This window comes from Erythrolamprus reginae, chromosome 3 (genome assembly GCF_031021105.1).
Source record: "Erythrolamprus reginae isolate rEryReg1 chromosome 3, rEryReg1.hap1, whole genome shotgun sequence".
NCBI classification, from domain to species: Eukaryota; Metazoa; Chordata; class Lepidosauria; order Squamata; family Dipsadidae; genus Erythrolamprus; species Erythrolamprus reginae.
Genome location: NC_091952.1, coordinates 195,980,264 through 195,997,210, shown reverse-complemented (window position 1 = coordinate 195,997,210; position 16,947 = coordinate 195,980,264). Strand labels below are relative to the sequence as shown.

General features: G+C 35.9%; 1 protein-coding gene across 11 annotated transcripts in view; it reads left to right on the top strand.

Moving 5' to 3' along the window:
• Positions 1-2,053: 2,053 nt before the first annotated feature.
• The window catches only part of CEP192 (centrosomal protein 192), a 60,703-nt gene continuing 45,809 nt past the window's right edge, over positions 2,054-16,947 (top strand). The window contains exons 1-11 of one of the 11 annotated variants that reach the window (XM_070747484.1): positions 2,054-2,115; positions 3,805-3,864; positions 4,911-5,092; positions 6,593-6,712; positions 7,862-7,995; positions 10,981-11,030; positions 11,633-11,762; positions 11,978-12,111; positions 14,476-14,610; positions 14,763-14,889; positions 16,674-16,732. In XM_070747484.1, the coding sequence (XP_070603585.1) occupies positions 4,932-5,092; positions 6,593-6,712; positions 7,862-7,995; positions 10,981-11,030; positions 11,633-11,762; positions 11,978-12,111; positions 14,476-14,610; positions 14,763-14,889; positions 16,674-16,732 (1,050 nt within the window). In that variant the 5' untranslated portion in view covers positions 2,054-2,115; positions 3,805-3,864; positions 4,911-4,931. Of the gene's footprint in view, positions 2,293-2,357; positions 2,507-3,804; positions 3,865-4,910; positions 5,093-6,592; positions 6,713-7,861; positions 7,996-10,980; positions 11,031-11,632; positions 11,763-11,977; positions 12,112-14,463; positions 14,611-14,759; positions 14,890-16,673; positions 16,733-16,947 lie in introns of those variants that run through there. The other 10 variants (XM_070747479.1, XM_070747475.1, XM_070747483.1 and 7 more) reach the window with 10 other exon arrangements.

Sequence of the window (16,947 nt, the reverse complement as noted above, 5' to 3'; positions counted from 1 at the left end):
TTCTTGGATGACAAGTGAAATGTTAGGGTTAGGGTTAGGAAAAAAACAAACAAACAAGGAAAAGTCCAATTGCCTTTCGTAAAAAGCACCTTTGGGGCAACCATGATCTGGATGTTTGCGAATCTCCATAGTCCTGCCAATGTACTGTATATACAGTGGGGGGAAAATATTTAGTCAGACACCAATTGTGCAAGTTCTCCCACTTAAAAAGATGAGAGGCCTGTAATTGACATCATAGGTAGAACTCAACCATGAGAGACAACATGAGAAAACAAATCCAGAAAATCATATTGTCTGATTTTTAATGAATTTATTTCCAAATTATGGTAGAAAATAAGTATTTGCTCACCTACAAGATTTCTGGCTCTCACAGACCTGTAACTTCTTTGTATTTTGAATACAAACCTTCTATCACCAAGGGCACTGAAGATAAAACGTGGCTGGGTATTTCAGCATGACAATGATCCCAAGCACACTGCCAGGGAAATGAAGGAGTGGCTTTGTAAGAAGTATTTCAAGGTCCTGGAATGGCCTAGCCAGCCTTCAGATCTCAATCCTATAGAAAACCTTTGGAGGGAGTTGAAAGTCCGTGTTGCCCAGCGGCAGCCTCCAAATATCACTACTCTAGAAAAGATCTGCATGGAGGAATGGGCCAACATACTAGCAACAGTGTGTGCCAACATTGTGAAGACTTACAGAAAATGTTTGGCCTCTGTCATTGCCAACAAAGGATATACAGTATTGAGATGAACTATTTTTCCACCATAATTTGGAAATAAATTCGTTAAAAATCAGACAATGTGATTTTCTGGATGTGTTTTCTCACGTTGTCTCTCACGGTTGAGGTCTACCTATGATGTCAATTTCAGGCCTCTCATCTTTTTAAGTGGGAGAACTTGCACAATTGGCGTCTGATTAAATACTTTTCCCCCCCACTGTACCTGGTAGTAAAAATTTTCGTAGCCCGTCACTGGATATGAGTACTCCAAGATAAACAGTAAGCAGATAAACTAACAGATAAACAATAAAAAGATTTATTTATTTATTTTGTCAAACAGTTATAGGGTGGTAATTTGTACAAATAAAAGAGATAAGTAAGGATAAAAAATAACAAAAGCAGACAATAGGACAGGGATGGTAGGCACAGTGGTGCTCTTAGTACTTTTCCCAACTTTTTGTGGCTTTCAAATTTATTACTGTTGTTATTATTTATAAGCTATTTATTTGATTTATAAGATAAATTTATAACTTCCATTATTTATTTGTTTTGTCAAGTATGTATTGGTGGTATGCAAGGATATAATAACATTCACATACATGATACTAGTAAAAGGAAACATTAGGACAGGGGCCGGAAGGTACGCTGGTGCACTTATGCACGCCCCTTAATGACCTCAGGAATTGGGAGAGGTCAATACTACAGAGTCTGGTAGTGAGTTCCATGCATCAACTATTTATTTACTATTTATTTGTTTGTTTTGTCCAATACACAAGAATACACAACGAGGGTTATAGAGGATATATTCAGGTAGAATGTATTAAAGGGAGAATAGAGGGGAAAATAAAGGAGTAAAATATAACTGAGAGAATAGCAGAAAAAGATATAGGGATAGAAGAGAAGATATATGAGATATGGGAGAGACTATAGGACAGGGGACGGTAGATACCTTGGTGCACTTATGTACGCCCCTTACTAACCTCTTAGTAACCTGGTTCCTAAGGAACCTGATGAGATCAACCGTGGATAGTCTAAGGATAAAGTGCTCTGTTAGTAAAGTCGTATTTCCTGCAGTCGAGTTTAGAGTGGTTTACCTCCCCGACATTTGTGTCTGTGAGCAAGTTCCCGTCAGTCGGGATTAGAGCGCAGAGTGCTTTCGTAGTTTTTACAAAGCATCCACCAGTCCCCACTTCCTCAGGATTGAAGTTCATTATCCCAGGCCATTTGAAAGCAAGCGCGTCACTTCCTCCCGTCCAATCCAAAGGCCGCAAGCCCTTCTCTTCTGGGTGACCTCACAATCCAATAGCCTTCGCGTCTCCTCTTCCAGTCTCCGCCTTTTTTTTTTTCTTCTTGAACGAAAACCCCGAGCGGGTTTGCTGAGGCGCCTGTGAGAGAAGGTGCGCATGCGTATCGTATCGTGAAGAAGCGGGGAAGGGGGGAGGAAAAGAGGGGTGTCGGGTGGGTTATTTTCCTTTTCTGAGAGTTCGAGGGTGGTGGGATTTGAGGGACTTCCGGAACGCCCTGAAGCTGTCCGCGCGCCCGGTCGGGCTGTTGCGCTTTTGCATGGGATTTAGGTGAGCGCTTTGTTTCCTGCGCGTGCCGAAAGCAGCTGAAATAAGAAATTTGGGGGGGGGGGGGGGGGGGAGAGCGAGGAGGGCGGGGCTGAGGCGAAGTTAAGTCAGTTCCCGCTCTTCGTCGCGAGCCGCTCGGAACTTCGCTTTTCCTACCTCGCTGTTTTGGTACCGTCGGTTCGAGGAGCCGGGTTTCGCTTGCGGACGACGCGCTGAGGTAGTTGAGGACGACAGCCGGACCCTCGCCAATCCATTGATAGGGAAGAGCTCTCTAAAGCGGGAGGCGGAGCTGAAATTGCGGTTCCCGTTCTCATGTTTTTGGCGGACGGGATTTTGAACACCTCTGAGCATCCCAGGTGTTAGTTGCCTGGGTGCCCTTCCCTTCCCTGAAGGAAGCCAGTGCCGTTTCTGACTAGAAGAAGTAAATTGCATAAACCAAAGGTAGGCAAAGTTGGCTCTTCTATGACTTGTGGACTTCAACTCCCAGAATTCTTGAGCCAACCATGACAGCTGAGGAATTCTGGGAATGGAAGTTCACATAGCTTAGAAGAGCCAAGTTTGCTTATCTTCGTAATTTACCGAAGGACCCAACCTGTTGCTTTCCGGATGTTGCTATGGGAAATGGAGTTAAGACCTATCGCATCTGGAGAACACCAGATGGAGAGAAGGATTAGCTTTCATCTTAGAATGTTTTAGCCACTTGGACACTAAGACTTTGCTGAGTAGGTCTGTTTATGTCTACTGGGGTAGAAAACCTGCTCACTGGAGCATCAAGATTAAGAGGAATAAATTATGATACAATCCAATTTATTGTGAATAGCTGGGTGTTCTTCATGATCATCTATCTACTTGTCTGTTTCAGATACAGTTTTTAAAGTGCAGTGGTTCTCAACCTTCCTTATGCCGAGATCTTTTAATACAGTTCCTCATGTTGTGGTGACCCCCAACCATAAAATAATAAAATTATTAGGAAACTTAGGGATGGGTTCTAAAATTTACCTCCGCTGGTTTGCTTTCTCTGCTCTGTGGGCGTGCCTCTACTTTGTGCGTGCATGCACAGTGCTGAATTTAAAAACATTTGAAAAAAAGAGGCAAAAATAAGATGGCAACACATGCGCAGTCCTGGAAATTCAGCTTCTGTGCATGCTTACAAGTTCCCATGAAACATATTTTTTTTTGCAGTAGCCTATTTCCATGTGAGTTGACCTGCCTGGATAGGCCAATGGAAATATGTGTTTTCTGATGGTCTTAGGTGACCCCTATGAGGGTCATTTGACCCCCAAAGGGTCACAACCTATAAGTTGAGAACTGCTGTTTTAAATAAAGCTGAGTACAAATAACTCCTTATTCAAAGGGGTTTTTATGGCAGGCATGTAAAGATACAGATAATTTCACAAAAGCTTTTAAGGATGTTTTCTAAGCTACAGTTTATTTCTTCATGCACCTGCCATGAAAAAAGACCCTTTGCTTAATGACTGTTAGAAGTTTTAACAAAGTCTACTTTTGTTTTTACAGAAATGTGAGATACCAGTTGTCTTCCATTTACCACCACAATTGAGACCACAATTTATGTTGGTAGGTGAGAAATTTATTGTCAGTTTTGTCCCATTTTACAACTTTTCTTATCACATTTATTAATTAAATCACTGCAGCTGTTAAATTACTAACACAGTTATTAAGTTAATCTGGTTTCTCTATTGACTGCTTGTCAGAAGGTTGGAAAAGTGATCACATGACTATTCGACATTGCAACTGTCATAAATGTGAGTCAGTTGTGAAGCCGCGAAATATAAATCATGTGACCATGGGGATGCTGCAGTGGTCATAAGTGAATAATGCTCATAAGACACTTCAGTGCTATGCTAAGTTTGAGTGATCACTAAATGGACTGTTGTAAGTCGAGGGTTACTGTATTAGGCAATTAAAATTGATGAAGATTTTAGCTGAATGGTTTATTAGAAGACAAGTATGTACAGTTTAGTTTGGTCGCTTAGTTTTGGACCACAATATTTACACTAGGTTGTCTTTGGAGGTGTTGGATGGGTCTGCTGGGCAATTGAAGTCTAAATGTTAGTGAGGCAATGATGTAAAATGCACAATAAGAAAGGCAGATTCAGGTTTTTTTCTGTGCCCAAGTCATTGATGGCAATTGTACTACAGCAGTTGTACAAGTTAGGATTAGTTTAAAAATCTTAAGAGAAACACATTTTCCCCAGAACTTTTAGCAGCCTTTAGATGCTGAACTCTCTGAAACAAAACTGTTCATAATAATCAGCATTAAAAGCTACAATTAAATCAATGTATATGTTGATTAAACAAACTGATAATGTTTTGTGAAAGAATTGACCATCCTTTTTTTCTTGCTGCAACAGTTCAATAAGGCTACCTCTTTGGTAAAATATTTCATACCAGTAAAGTGTAATTTTAATTTTCAGAATTATATTTCATCATTGAGTTACTTTAGCTTTATGAAAGATAATTTGATTTATTCAACATTTAGGTAACAGAAATACGTATATAGTACAGTAGAAAAGTAATACATAACAATGTTAAAATTATAAATTTAAAATTTATAAAATTATAAATTTTCTTGTTGCTTATGTTTGTATTAAAACTTTCAGACACTATGAGACAAGAGTAATATGGACGATTTCAAACTTATTGGGGATGAGACATTTCCAAGTGTTTTGATCAACTCTAACCATACCAATGAAATTCTAGACAATATCACACTTTCATCAAATCTTGGTCTTCCAGTTGCTGCTTCTACAGAAACTAGAAAAAAAACTGGTTCTCAAAGCAGGTAATACATTTAATAGAATGTGTAAACTGAAATAATTTTCATGGCTACAAATTTCTGAATCTTAAATTGTTTCCAGACCTAGCTTTTCATTTTGCACTGTTGAACTGTATTTGTACAATGTGCTTAGCTATTGTTAACTTGACCAGGGTTTATCTTATTAATATATTTCTTTTCATTGACATGATATAGTCACAAATTATCTTACTGCATTCTAGTCTTATGTGCTTTTTAAATAAGGGGATGGTTATTTATTTTGATGCAGCTTTTTATAAAAAATGGTTCAAATGAAATGTTAACAGCTGCTAAATACTTAAAACATAATTCATAATAACATGCCTAGTGAGCTAGTTAAATAATGCAACTGAACTGACAAGAACCATTAGAAAATTCCATTGGCACATACTCTGGCTGTCTTGTCCAATATGCTTATTCAGAGTTGATTTGACTATGCTCTGTTTAAATAACTCCATTAAGGCAGCAATGTATTGCCTTAACGGAGTTATTTAACTCCATTAAGTACTTTGAAACCTTACTGGAACCTAATGCTAGGAAAGGTTGAGGACAAAAGAAGACGGGAATGACCAACAATGAGATGGCTGGATGGAGTCACTGAAGCAGTAGGTGTGAACTTAAATGGATTCCAGAGAATAGTAGAGAACAGGAAGGCCTGGAGGAATGTTGTCTATTGGATCGGAATGAGTGGGACATGGCTTCACAACTAACAATAACAAGGCAGTAAATCAGATACTAACAGTATACATTGAATTTCTAAAATGGGCTGCTAGTTTGTATGACTTGCTGAGTGACAAACACAACTTCTGTGCTTGGAGGGGAAGAGTGATTTCATAGGAAGCCATAGATATGAAATGGTGGTCATGAGAGGAAAAAAGGAATAGAATTAAAGTATTTATCTTTTTCCAGTAGGAAATTGTGAATGAAATTTAAATTGTGAATGCCAGTTTGAATGAAAATTTCAGAAAAAAAGAGATCTTGAGTAAACATTGGATGAAAAAACGAGCAGTTTGCCAATGGATCAAAATATGTCAGTGGGTTTCTGTTTAAACAACTTGTTATCCCATTTAATATTGATTTCCTAAATTTGAAGAAGCCAAAGCATGAAGTAATCACATACACTGGTTTGCTCAACAAAAGTCACTAGCCATCTATATATTTTTTCTAATGTGTAGTGCTATCTCATATCAGTTGTGGCATGAACTAGATAATTCCTAGCTTTCTTAAAATTCTGTAGTGACGCTCTCAGACTTTGTTTATTTTTGGATATACAGTACAGTATAAATAAATTGGTCTTCCAATTGCTAGCATTTTTTAATACAGATACCTAATCAAATTTGTGGCTGAAAAATGAAAATTGTTTTTGATTCTCCTTTATACTATAACTGTTTTTAACATGATCTTATACTTCTGTTAAAAATCACTATTACTTTTTCCCCAAGTGGAGAACATGAAGGACAAGTAACTGTTTTATTTCTTTTCATGCAGACTTTCGGATCATGCTTCTTACATTGAAAGAAAATTTTTGGCCTCATTAGCATCTTCCTGTGGTGATGAACTTGATTCCGATCCAAGAAAAGATCTTATGTCTAACTTTCACGATACTGTGTAAGATTTATATTAACTGATGGTACATTCTTTGATGCAAAACTCCATAATTCTGCATTAATTAATAAGAATAGATTGCACTTCAATATTTCCTATCATTTCTCAAAGGACCATGTCTGTTTATAAATTAGAATCTTAGGAATAAATTAACACTATTTATAATTCGGAGTATAAGATGCACCTTTTTCCTCCCTAAAGGAGGCTGAAAATTCAGATGCATCGTATGCTCTGAACGTAGCTTTCCCCCCCCCCAAATGTTTTTTTCTCCCAGCCCTAACTGGGTGCTAATGATCTTCCCAGCTTTTACCTTGCCGGTTCTTTCATTGTTACTCTTTGCGAAGAATGTTTTCCCAACCCTAAGCCTTTGCAGGGTTTTTTTCATTGCTCTAACTTGCTCCAAATGTTTCTTTCCAGCCCTAAACAGGTGCTAATGATTTTCCCAGCTCTTACCCACTTGCAAGCTCTTTCATTGTTACCCTATCTGAATAAGGTTTTTTCCAAAGCCCTAACCAGGGGATAAAATAATGTGCTGAAACTGACCAGACTAAGGATGCTAGCCAGATGAATATCTGGTAAGCAGGTTCTTTTCCTATTTTCCTCCCCCAAAATTAAGGTGCATCATATACTCTAAAAAATCTGGTACTCTGAATTTTATGAGTATCATTATTATAACGTTACCAAATTTATTTATTTTCTAAGGACAAATCTTAGCTGATCTTTTTACTTTGTTTTACATGTGGTATTTCAGCCTTCCCTAGATTATACAGTAATTCATAAGCAAAATGGCTTTTTAATTGTATATTTATATTCCAGTTATGTGGTATATTGAGAGAGAAATGACTTTACAGTTAAAAGAAAATCTGTGGTAAATCAATTTTAAATTTTCTTTTTGAAACTCTGTAAGTGGATAATAAAAACAATTGATTGGTTACATATTTTAAATATAAATAAACTTGTATATATTTAAAGTCTGATTCCCCCAAATATTTGCCTGTCTAATTATCTGAATTACTTTGCTACTAATATTACCATTTAAAAAGAAACAGATTTATTATTAAAAAAAGAAATCATTGATATTTAGCTAAAAAGTACTTTTTGAGGTTTTAACATCCAAATTAATAATTTATAACCTAATTCTAACTTTCCCAGGGAAAACTGTGATAATGCTGCTGAGATTATCTTGGAGCCACCCCAAAAGGTTTTGCAGAGAAGACAAAGTCAAAATTCTACCAATGATTGCTTAGACAAAAATCCTAATAGTTTCCATGAAAAACATTTAGAAGGTATGTAGTGTCAGTTGTGTCTATTGAGTTTTAGCATAATCAAGAAATCCATAACCAAATTCCTGGAGTTCTGTCAAAATGGTATTTTATTCTAATACTGTATATAAAAATATTGGTGTAATGAATATATGATGTATTAATTATAATTGTGATCTTATTTGTCAGTTAACATCAAGTCATCTGAAAATAATATCTGTTTCTAAAATGAAAACATCTGTATACAGGTAGTCCTCAACTAGTGACTTGTTTAATGACCATTAAAACAGAATTCAGAAAAGCTATTTTTGACCTGTCCTTAAAGTTATGATTATTCCCTCCTTTGTCACAAGATTGCATTTTGGTCTTTTGGCAACTGGCTCATATTTAAAACCAGTTGAGGTGTCTTGCAGTCATGTGACTGCAATTGCAATTTAAAACCTTTTTCTAGTTTCCTATGCTTTTGTTGTTTTCTGGCAAAACCAACAAACAAAAAAAGAATTGACTTCCTTATGATTCATTTACCGCCATAGTAAAAACGGTTGTAAAATTGAGTGCAGTCACAGGTTGGTTTGACTTAAAGCTGCGGTGACTTACAATCTCAATTTTGGGCTCCATTATGCTTGTAAGTTGAGGTGTGCTTGTAATGAAAACATACACACTTTGTGATATAATGGAATTGTTTGTAGAAAGACTTCACAGAAGAATATATTGGTAAATCTGAGATTACTAGGGAAGTCTGTGAGATCAATCTGAAATGTAACACAATGATAATGCAGCGTTATTGATTTGCACATAAACATGGAAATCAGAAGACAAAGATGAAATGAATAGTTCAGTATTTCTCAATTTTGCTGTCCTTCAGATATGGTGCTTCCCAGACACTCTGCAGTGTCCATGTTGGCTAAGGTATTACAAAATAAAGTCTATACATCAATCTTAAGGGAGCTTTAATTGATGTTATAGGACACAGGTGTCAAACTCTGTTGCATCATGGGACGAATTGTGATGTATCGTAACTTTTTTTGCTTTCGCGCAGCAGTGTTGGGTGTGGCCTGCACGTGATGAATCCAGCCCACGGGCCACCAGTTTGACAGGCTTGCTATAGGAAGTAAGGATAATAAATAAGAGCAAAATGGGGGTAAATCCTATTGCATCTTTTTTAGTTCCGAAGTCTACCTCAATAACAGTCAATTTTGGTGTTGACCCCAGTTATAAGCTATAATCCTTATAGCAGAATACATCAAAATAATGCTTCTCTTTCATTTAAAAATAAGTGGTATGCCCTCATTTATTTACATTTTCAATCTCTCTAGAAAAATTAAGCTATATGATGGGTTTTTAAAAAAAACAGATGAAAATCCCTTGTGTATATCATGTATAATTAAAATGGGTGTAAAAAATTCCAAAGCAAAATTTGTGCAGATTACGTCCTTTGGTCCATGGGCTGGATCTAGCCTGTGGCCCTTGAGTTTGACAGCACTGCCCTAAACCATTTCAGACAAATGGTTGTCCAGTCTCTTCTTGAAACCCTCTAGTAACGGAATACCCACAACTTCTAAAGGTAACCTATTCAATGGGTTGACTAATTTTCTCCTTAGTTCTAGGTTGCTTGGTTGTTTAATATCCATCCATTGTTTCTTGTCTTGCCTTTTGCTGCTTTGGAAAATAGTTTGACCTTCCTTATCTTTGTAGGAGTCCCTCAATTATTGGAACACTGCTATTATATCACCCCTTTTCATTAGACTAGACTTACCCAATTCTTGTAACCGTTCTTTATATGTTTTAGGCTCCAGCTCCCTAACCGTTCTTGTTGCTCTTCTCTGCAGTCTTTTCAGAGTCTCCACAATTTTTAATTTTGTGATAAGAACTGGATGCAGTATTCCAATTGTGATCTTACTAAGGCTTTATAAAGTGGTAATAATAATTTAATAATATATTCTGTGATTTCAGAAGCAACTACCAGAGACAGATATTTCATTTCGTATAGAAAGGGCCTTTTTTCATTGTTGGTTACCTGCTCCCATACTTTGCAGTATTTTCTGTGGGTTTTTTTAAACAAAAAAATTTAAATGACTTGTAAAAATACACTTTAATCCTCAATTTACAACAGCTCATTTAGTGACAGTTTGAAGTTACAGTGGTACTGAAATGACTTATGACTATTTTTTAGACAGATGACAGTTGTAGCATGATTTACATTTCATATGATTTACATATTACATAGCTTACATTTGGATGCTTGAGAACTGATTCACATTTATGATGGTTGCAGTATCCAGGGGTCCTGTGACCATATTTTATGACTTGACAGGGAAAGTTAATGGGAAGCCAGATTCACTTACCAACTTTGTTACTGATTTTAAAACTTCAGTGATTTACTTCACAAATGTGACAAGAAAAGTCATAAAATGGGACAAAACTCACTTAACAAATTTCTTACTTTGCAACATAAATTTTGGGCTCAATTGTGGTTGTAAGTTGAGGTCAACCTGTAATTTATTATCTTACTCTACATATTAGGAGTAAATCTATTCATTGACAGAATCTTCATATAAGTGCAGTCAGCTCAAAAGAGAGTGCTAATAAGGGAGGGTGTTGAGAAGGAAGATAAACTTTTAAGAAATAAAACATTTTTGCCTAGACTACCAAATATTTTCAGATACAATTCAATTGTAAACTTCCTCAATAATATGCTTGTAACAATTAGATTTTAATTTTTGTAGATATTTAATTGATCAGTTTTATTTTGTTAGCCTGGATCATCTTGTAGGACAGAAATGGGGAATGAAATTATAAATTAATTCATGAACAAGATAAAATGCATTAATTTTTTTTGAATTATCGATGATTCATATACTGTATGTTATAAGTTCTAATTAGAAAATGACGTTCATGTTTGATATTGTTGTGCTTGCAATGCAAGAGAAATTTGATTACTAACAATATAAATGATAGTCATTTATCATTTTATGGATCTGTTTGTTAAATTCAAATTCATTCTTTCAGATTTGACAACTAAAGAATATATTTCCTTGGGAAAAGAAAATGAAAACCAGGTAACTTTTTTCTACCATCTATTAAAGTGCATATGTTACTATAAATATCTTTGTATCCTATAATTGCATTTTCTATTTCTGAACAATTACAATATTTAAGCAAATATCTATAATCAGCCTAAGGAAATTTTGCACTGTTCAGTTTATTTGACACTCCAGTTAGTACTTTATGAGATACATTTTTGTAAAAGTTATATGGTAAGCACACTAAACCAAAATTTCACACGTGAATGGAGTGTTTCCTTTTTTTAATCTGTGAAAAAACTTATGTTATATTTTTCATTAATAGTTTAGGGCAGGCAAAGTTGGCTCTTCTATGACATGTAGACTTCAACTACCAGAATTCCAGAGCTAGCATGATAGGCTCGGAAATTCTTGAAGTTGAAGTCCACAAGTAATAGAAGATCTACTTTTAACCATTCATGTGCAATTTAAATGGATGGAATAACTTTAATGGAATAACTTTTATTATAAGCTCAGTGTATCCATCATGAGTTTTTCTTGGGATCTTCTGCTGATAGATTAATTAGATAGATAAAGAGTACTGCAGATTATCAAAAAGTAATTAATAAAAAGTAATTAATTAAAATTAATGTTTCCAGTTTGCTTCATTAGATCCCGATCAGAATGATATAGCAAGTGAAACAGCCAGCAGTTCTGTGACTGGCTTTTCCAGATTTATAGAAAATGAGAAATTGCTGAGCTTTGAGAGCCTTGAAGAATGTTCTGCAGGTATGAGATAAAAAGTTAAAATCTGGGGAATTTCTTCTGCTTCTACTAATGGTGATGTATCATATTAGCAAACGGATCATTGCATATATTTTTTCCATGCAGCTAAATGCTAATTTAAATAACACATCTCTTTAAAAAAACAAACAACCTTCTAGAGATCACTGATGATGATGTGAAACATTTGTTTAATAGCAAACCTTTCTTTCCCATATTAGATGAAGATATAAGAGATGAAGAGTTCTGTGATGACCAGTTGGAAGCCTATTTTGAACAACTTGTACTGCCAGAAAATGAAGATGCAGAGGAACACGGAGACTATATTGAAAGCATGGAATTACCTGCAGAACAGGTATTCCTAAATGAAAAATCTGTCACTGTAATATTGAACATTTCAAATTGACAGTTTCAGTTGGTAGCTTAAAGAAGAAGCTAAAATGAAGGTTTATAAAAGGATGTAAATTAGTTGCTGGAGATATGGAAACATGTAAGCTAAGCATTCTGTTTAAAACATATTGTCATCTAAGCAAGTGTAGAGCATACTGTTTGGGAGAAGTCTATTCAGATAGTCCTTGACTTACAACAGTCCATTTAGTAACTGTTCAAAATTAAAATGGCACTGAAAAAGCAACTTAAGACCCTATTTCATACTTACAACTTTTGTAGCATTCCCCATATTCATGTGATCCAAATTCAGGTGCTTGGCAGTTGACTCATATTTACGACGGATGCAATGTCCCAGGCTCATGTGATCCTCTTGTGACCTTCCCACAAGCAAAGTCAATGGGGAAATCAGATTCACTTAACTGTGATACTAACTTATCAACTGCAGTTATTTCCTTAACAACTATCTCACTTAACAGAAAATTTTGGTGCAATTATGGTCTATCTATCATTTTTCCCCCAGAGGATGTTGAATAACCCACACTATTTTATGGGGCCTCTTCACTTTGCAAACAGGAAAACCACCACTTAGGGCTGTAAAGCACTGTGAAATAGTATATAAGTCTAAGTGCTATTGCTATTGCTCTCTCTTGTGGAACTGGATAAATCAGCCAAAGTCAATTGTGAGGAAACTGTACTACCGGGATATTTGGATTTGCCTGCATGACTTTATATATTAAAATATAGGACATATTGAATTGTGTTCTGAAATCTACAGAAAGCCTACAGAAATGCAATGCCTGCAAAATTAGTGTTGGCTGTACTCATTGGAATGCAGGCAGATACATTTTGTATTAGTTGCAGTTTCCAGGTACTTTAAAGACACACAGATAGAGTGCATTGCAGCAACACAATCTTGAAACAATGAAGACCTAAGGGGTTACTGCCAGAGTTTCTGCTCAAAACATATCATTAATGGTACAGATTCTGAAGCTAGAACAAAGCTGCAGTGCCTGAAGATTCTGCCCATTAATTTAAAGGCCCAATTCAGAAGAATTCCCAAATTATGAATGTATTTTTGAACAAGGAACCTCTTGTCAAATTCTTGGCTGTTCCATCGGAAGCAAGAATTTTCTACACTTATTTTTACCAAAACTAATTAAAAGAGAATAGGATATGATTGCTGAAATGTCAGCAAATGTCCTGTGTTTCCTCTTTGGATTCAGTTTATCTTCCAGTTTCCTAAGGGGAATGAATGCTTGTTTATGTCTTTTGATGATCTAATGATCTATCTCTTAAATAATAATGGAGGATTTTTCAGCTACTACAGAGTGACTCCCACTCCAGCCCTAAATGTACTATTAGACTATGAACTCCTCATGGATGCAGGGCCAATAGTCACTATTTGATAGTATTTAGCTTCAGTTTGCTTTGTCCCATCCAGTTCTTTACAGCATCTAAACACAAAGTAAGGGATCTCCAAATCATTGGTTTGGCTCTGAGTGGATCAGAATAATTGGTAATTCATCTTGAAGCAAGAGATTACCTTCCCAAGCATCTTCATGTAGATGATAAACAATGTAACGTGGATGAGAAAACCAAACTCTTCATATCTCATAAGAAATAGGTATTCATCTTATATCATTGTTAACAGTCCTATTGGACAAGGAAAGAAGATATCCGCTGTTCTATGAACCAATTTATCCTTTCCTAGTCAGATTTAGTATGTGTTCTTTGAGTGTTCCCTTTATTTTTTTGAGCAGTGTATTTGATTACTAAATAAATTTTATTGCTCTTACTGTTGTAGTATAGGATTTGGGAGGTATATTTGCTTGCGTTTTTATGTTTATATATACTTAAACACATACAAATATTCAAATCTGTAATGGGCACATATTTATTGGAATGGAGAGGATTGGTTTATACTGAAGAATTACAAAGTGAAATAATGGACATTACATAATCTATTGTATGTGTTGTTGTTTTTTCTCCCCTATTTACTTGTTCAAGCTTTAATCTAGAAAGTTTTTTTCTTTATTTTCAAGATATTTTAAACTCCTTTGGGGCAAATAGACTATAATAATAAACGTGGCTGACTTCAAAGAGTACAGAACGATGTTTTAATAATAGGAAGTAATAATATCTAGTAGTTTGTTTTAATTGAAATATTTTCTACACTGGCTTTAATTTGGTTAAGTAAATTTGTTTTTTATTGGTGCAAAGTGCAACTAAAATAAGCAAGCATGATTAACATTAAGTAGATAATATCGAGATTAAATTAGACATTTTGGTTAAAACCTGAAACCTTTAACTTATTCAGGAAAAATTTCAGATTCCATCTGTTTATCAAGCAACAATAAGAAATCATTCTCCTATTGCAAGTTATGAAGAACTATATGATGTTAAGGAAACATATCACAGCATTCAAGAAGAACAATTCAAGTTGTCCACAATTACAAAGCAAGAGGTACAAGATAATTAAACTTAGATACACTTTTAGTGGAAATCAGTCTTAATATTGCTGGGACCTGTTAGTTATGAACTTCAACAGATCGTAAATATATTTATTAATTCTACCCACACTGTATGTTGTCTTTTATTTCCTTCCTATGGAAGAAGAATGAAAACACTAACTGTAATCCTAAATCAGAGTACCGTAAGAGTTCTGATAAACTTTCTGAGGGAACAGGAGCAAATCTTTCTGAAATCAAAAGCAGAAAAACAGATTTTTGTTCAGGGATAGAAGGTAAGCTAACTTTGTAACCTATTTTTATTATTATTATTTTTTAAAATATGCGTTAATCTGACCCAATTACCTAAATAAAAGACAGTGTGGTGTCTTTGCGATCTTTAAACACCATTACATATAAAAATAAATTGAGTAAGAAAAAATGAGATATTTTGCCTTCTATATATTGGCTACTTTTAATTAAGCAAGAAATTTGAGATGAGCACTTACGGATTAACTGATGGTATCAAATAATTATAGATAATGAAAAGTTAATACTCTGGCAGTATAGAATATAGTTCTATTCACAAAAATAGCTTAAATTTATTTTAAAATATTGGTACATTGCAGCTTATGCTTCTAAAAACATAGGAGTGGTGAAGCTGAAGAGCAAGGTGCATCATAGCCTTTTAGTTTAAAGTGACTCTACTCTGGACAGGGACTGCAAATTGTAAAAAGGAAGTTTAGAGGCTGAGATAAAAAAGCCTAATCTGTGCAAACCAGATACAGTGGTACGTCGTCTTACGAACTTAATTCGTTCCGTGACGAGGTTTGTAAGAAGAAAAGTTTGTAAGATGAAACAATGTTTCCCATAGGAATCAATGTAAAAGCAAATAATGCGTGCAAGCCCATTAGGAAAATCCAAAACATTAAGGCTTTTTTTTAAAAAAAAAGCGGCGGGCAGATGAAGTTGAGGCGAACAGAGTGGGGGGAGGGGTGGCAAGAGGTGGCAGTTCCAACGAAGCAAGGCGAAAAGAGCCTCTCTTGAGCTCCATGAGTCTTTGTCTCTCATTTCTGTCCACCCCACTGTGCTCATTTCCCCCACACCTTTCTCCTCTCTTGAGCTCTGTGAGTCCCTGCCTCCCGTTTTTGTCCACCCCGTTGTGCTCATCTCCCCCACAACTTCTCTCTTGAGCTCCGTGAGTCCCGGCCTCCCGTTTTTGTCCACCCTACTGTGCTCATTTTCCCCATGCAGTTTGGAAGGGGGGAGTTTGTTGCTGGGATTCAAAGCAGCGCTGGCAAAAATGAAGGGAATTCCAGCGAGGGGAGCCTCAGTGAAATCCCAGCAATGTAAGAACAGGCGCTTTGGCTGGCAATGGCAGTCCGGAGGCGGGGATTCCCAGGGAAATCCCAGCACTTTGGGGCACCCCAGTGGTGGCGGCTCGGGTTCGTAAGGTGAAAATAGTTCGGAAGAAGAGGCAAAAAAATGTTAAACACCGGGTTCGTATCATGAAAAGTTTGTATGAAGAGGGGTTCGTAAGACAAGGTATCACTGTATATATACATCAGGAACTTAGATAAATTTTGTTTCACAGATTAGGAAATGTACATGAAAAAATAATGTTTACCAAAAAGGAATAATCATATATCACTGATATCTATCTGATATTTAGGCATAGGTCTTTTCTGTGTATTAATATATTAAAATTGGAAAGCAAATGAGCATATGGTATCTTAAGCTCTAATTTAGCATAGTTTTAGTTATATATCACACTCTCTTAGCCTAACCCATTTTATAGGATTATTGTAGGGAAAACGGTGAAAGTCTTGGCATATTCGGGTTTCTTGTGAACACCTAGCACAAAGCCAAAAGCACCAGCCTGAAAATAATGAGTGGGACCTCGTCGAAACGTTGCCAGAAATCTCTGAAACTTACACGGGAAAGAACCCGAATATGCCAAGACCTTTATATCTGTACCCGTGAAAATCTGTGAATATGTATGTGTGTGTGCGTGCGCATGTGTATGTATGTGTATGTATATATATGTAACAAACTGAAAATTGTATTTATATAATTGCAGACTATTATGATTATGATAAGGAAGATGGAATATCCAAAATTACTACAGATGGCAGAAATGTAAGTTCAGGATGTAAGTCCTAAAAATTGGTTATAATAGATTAATGTTTAAATTTGGAAGAACAAGGATGGGGAGTTGTATGTGAGACAGTCACATGGGTACTTTACTTAATGGCCGTCATGACTTCTGACTGAAATGGGCCAGTTCCACTATAGTCTCCAGTCATGGACTACTTTTATATTGTAAAACTGAGTAAGACTCACCATGGTATCAT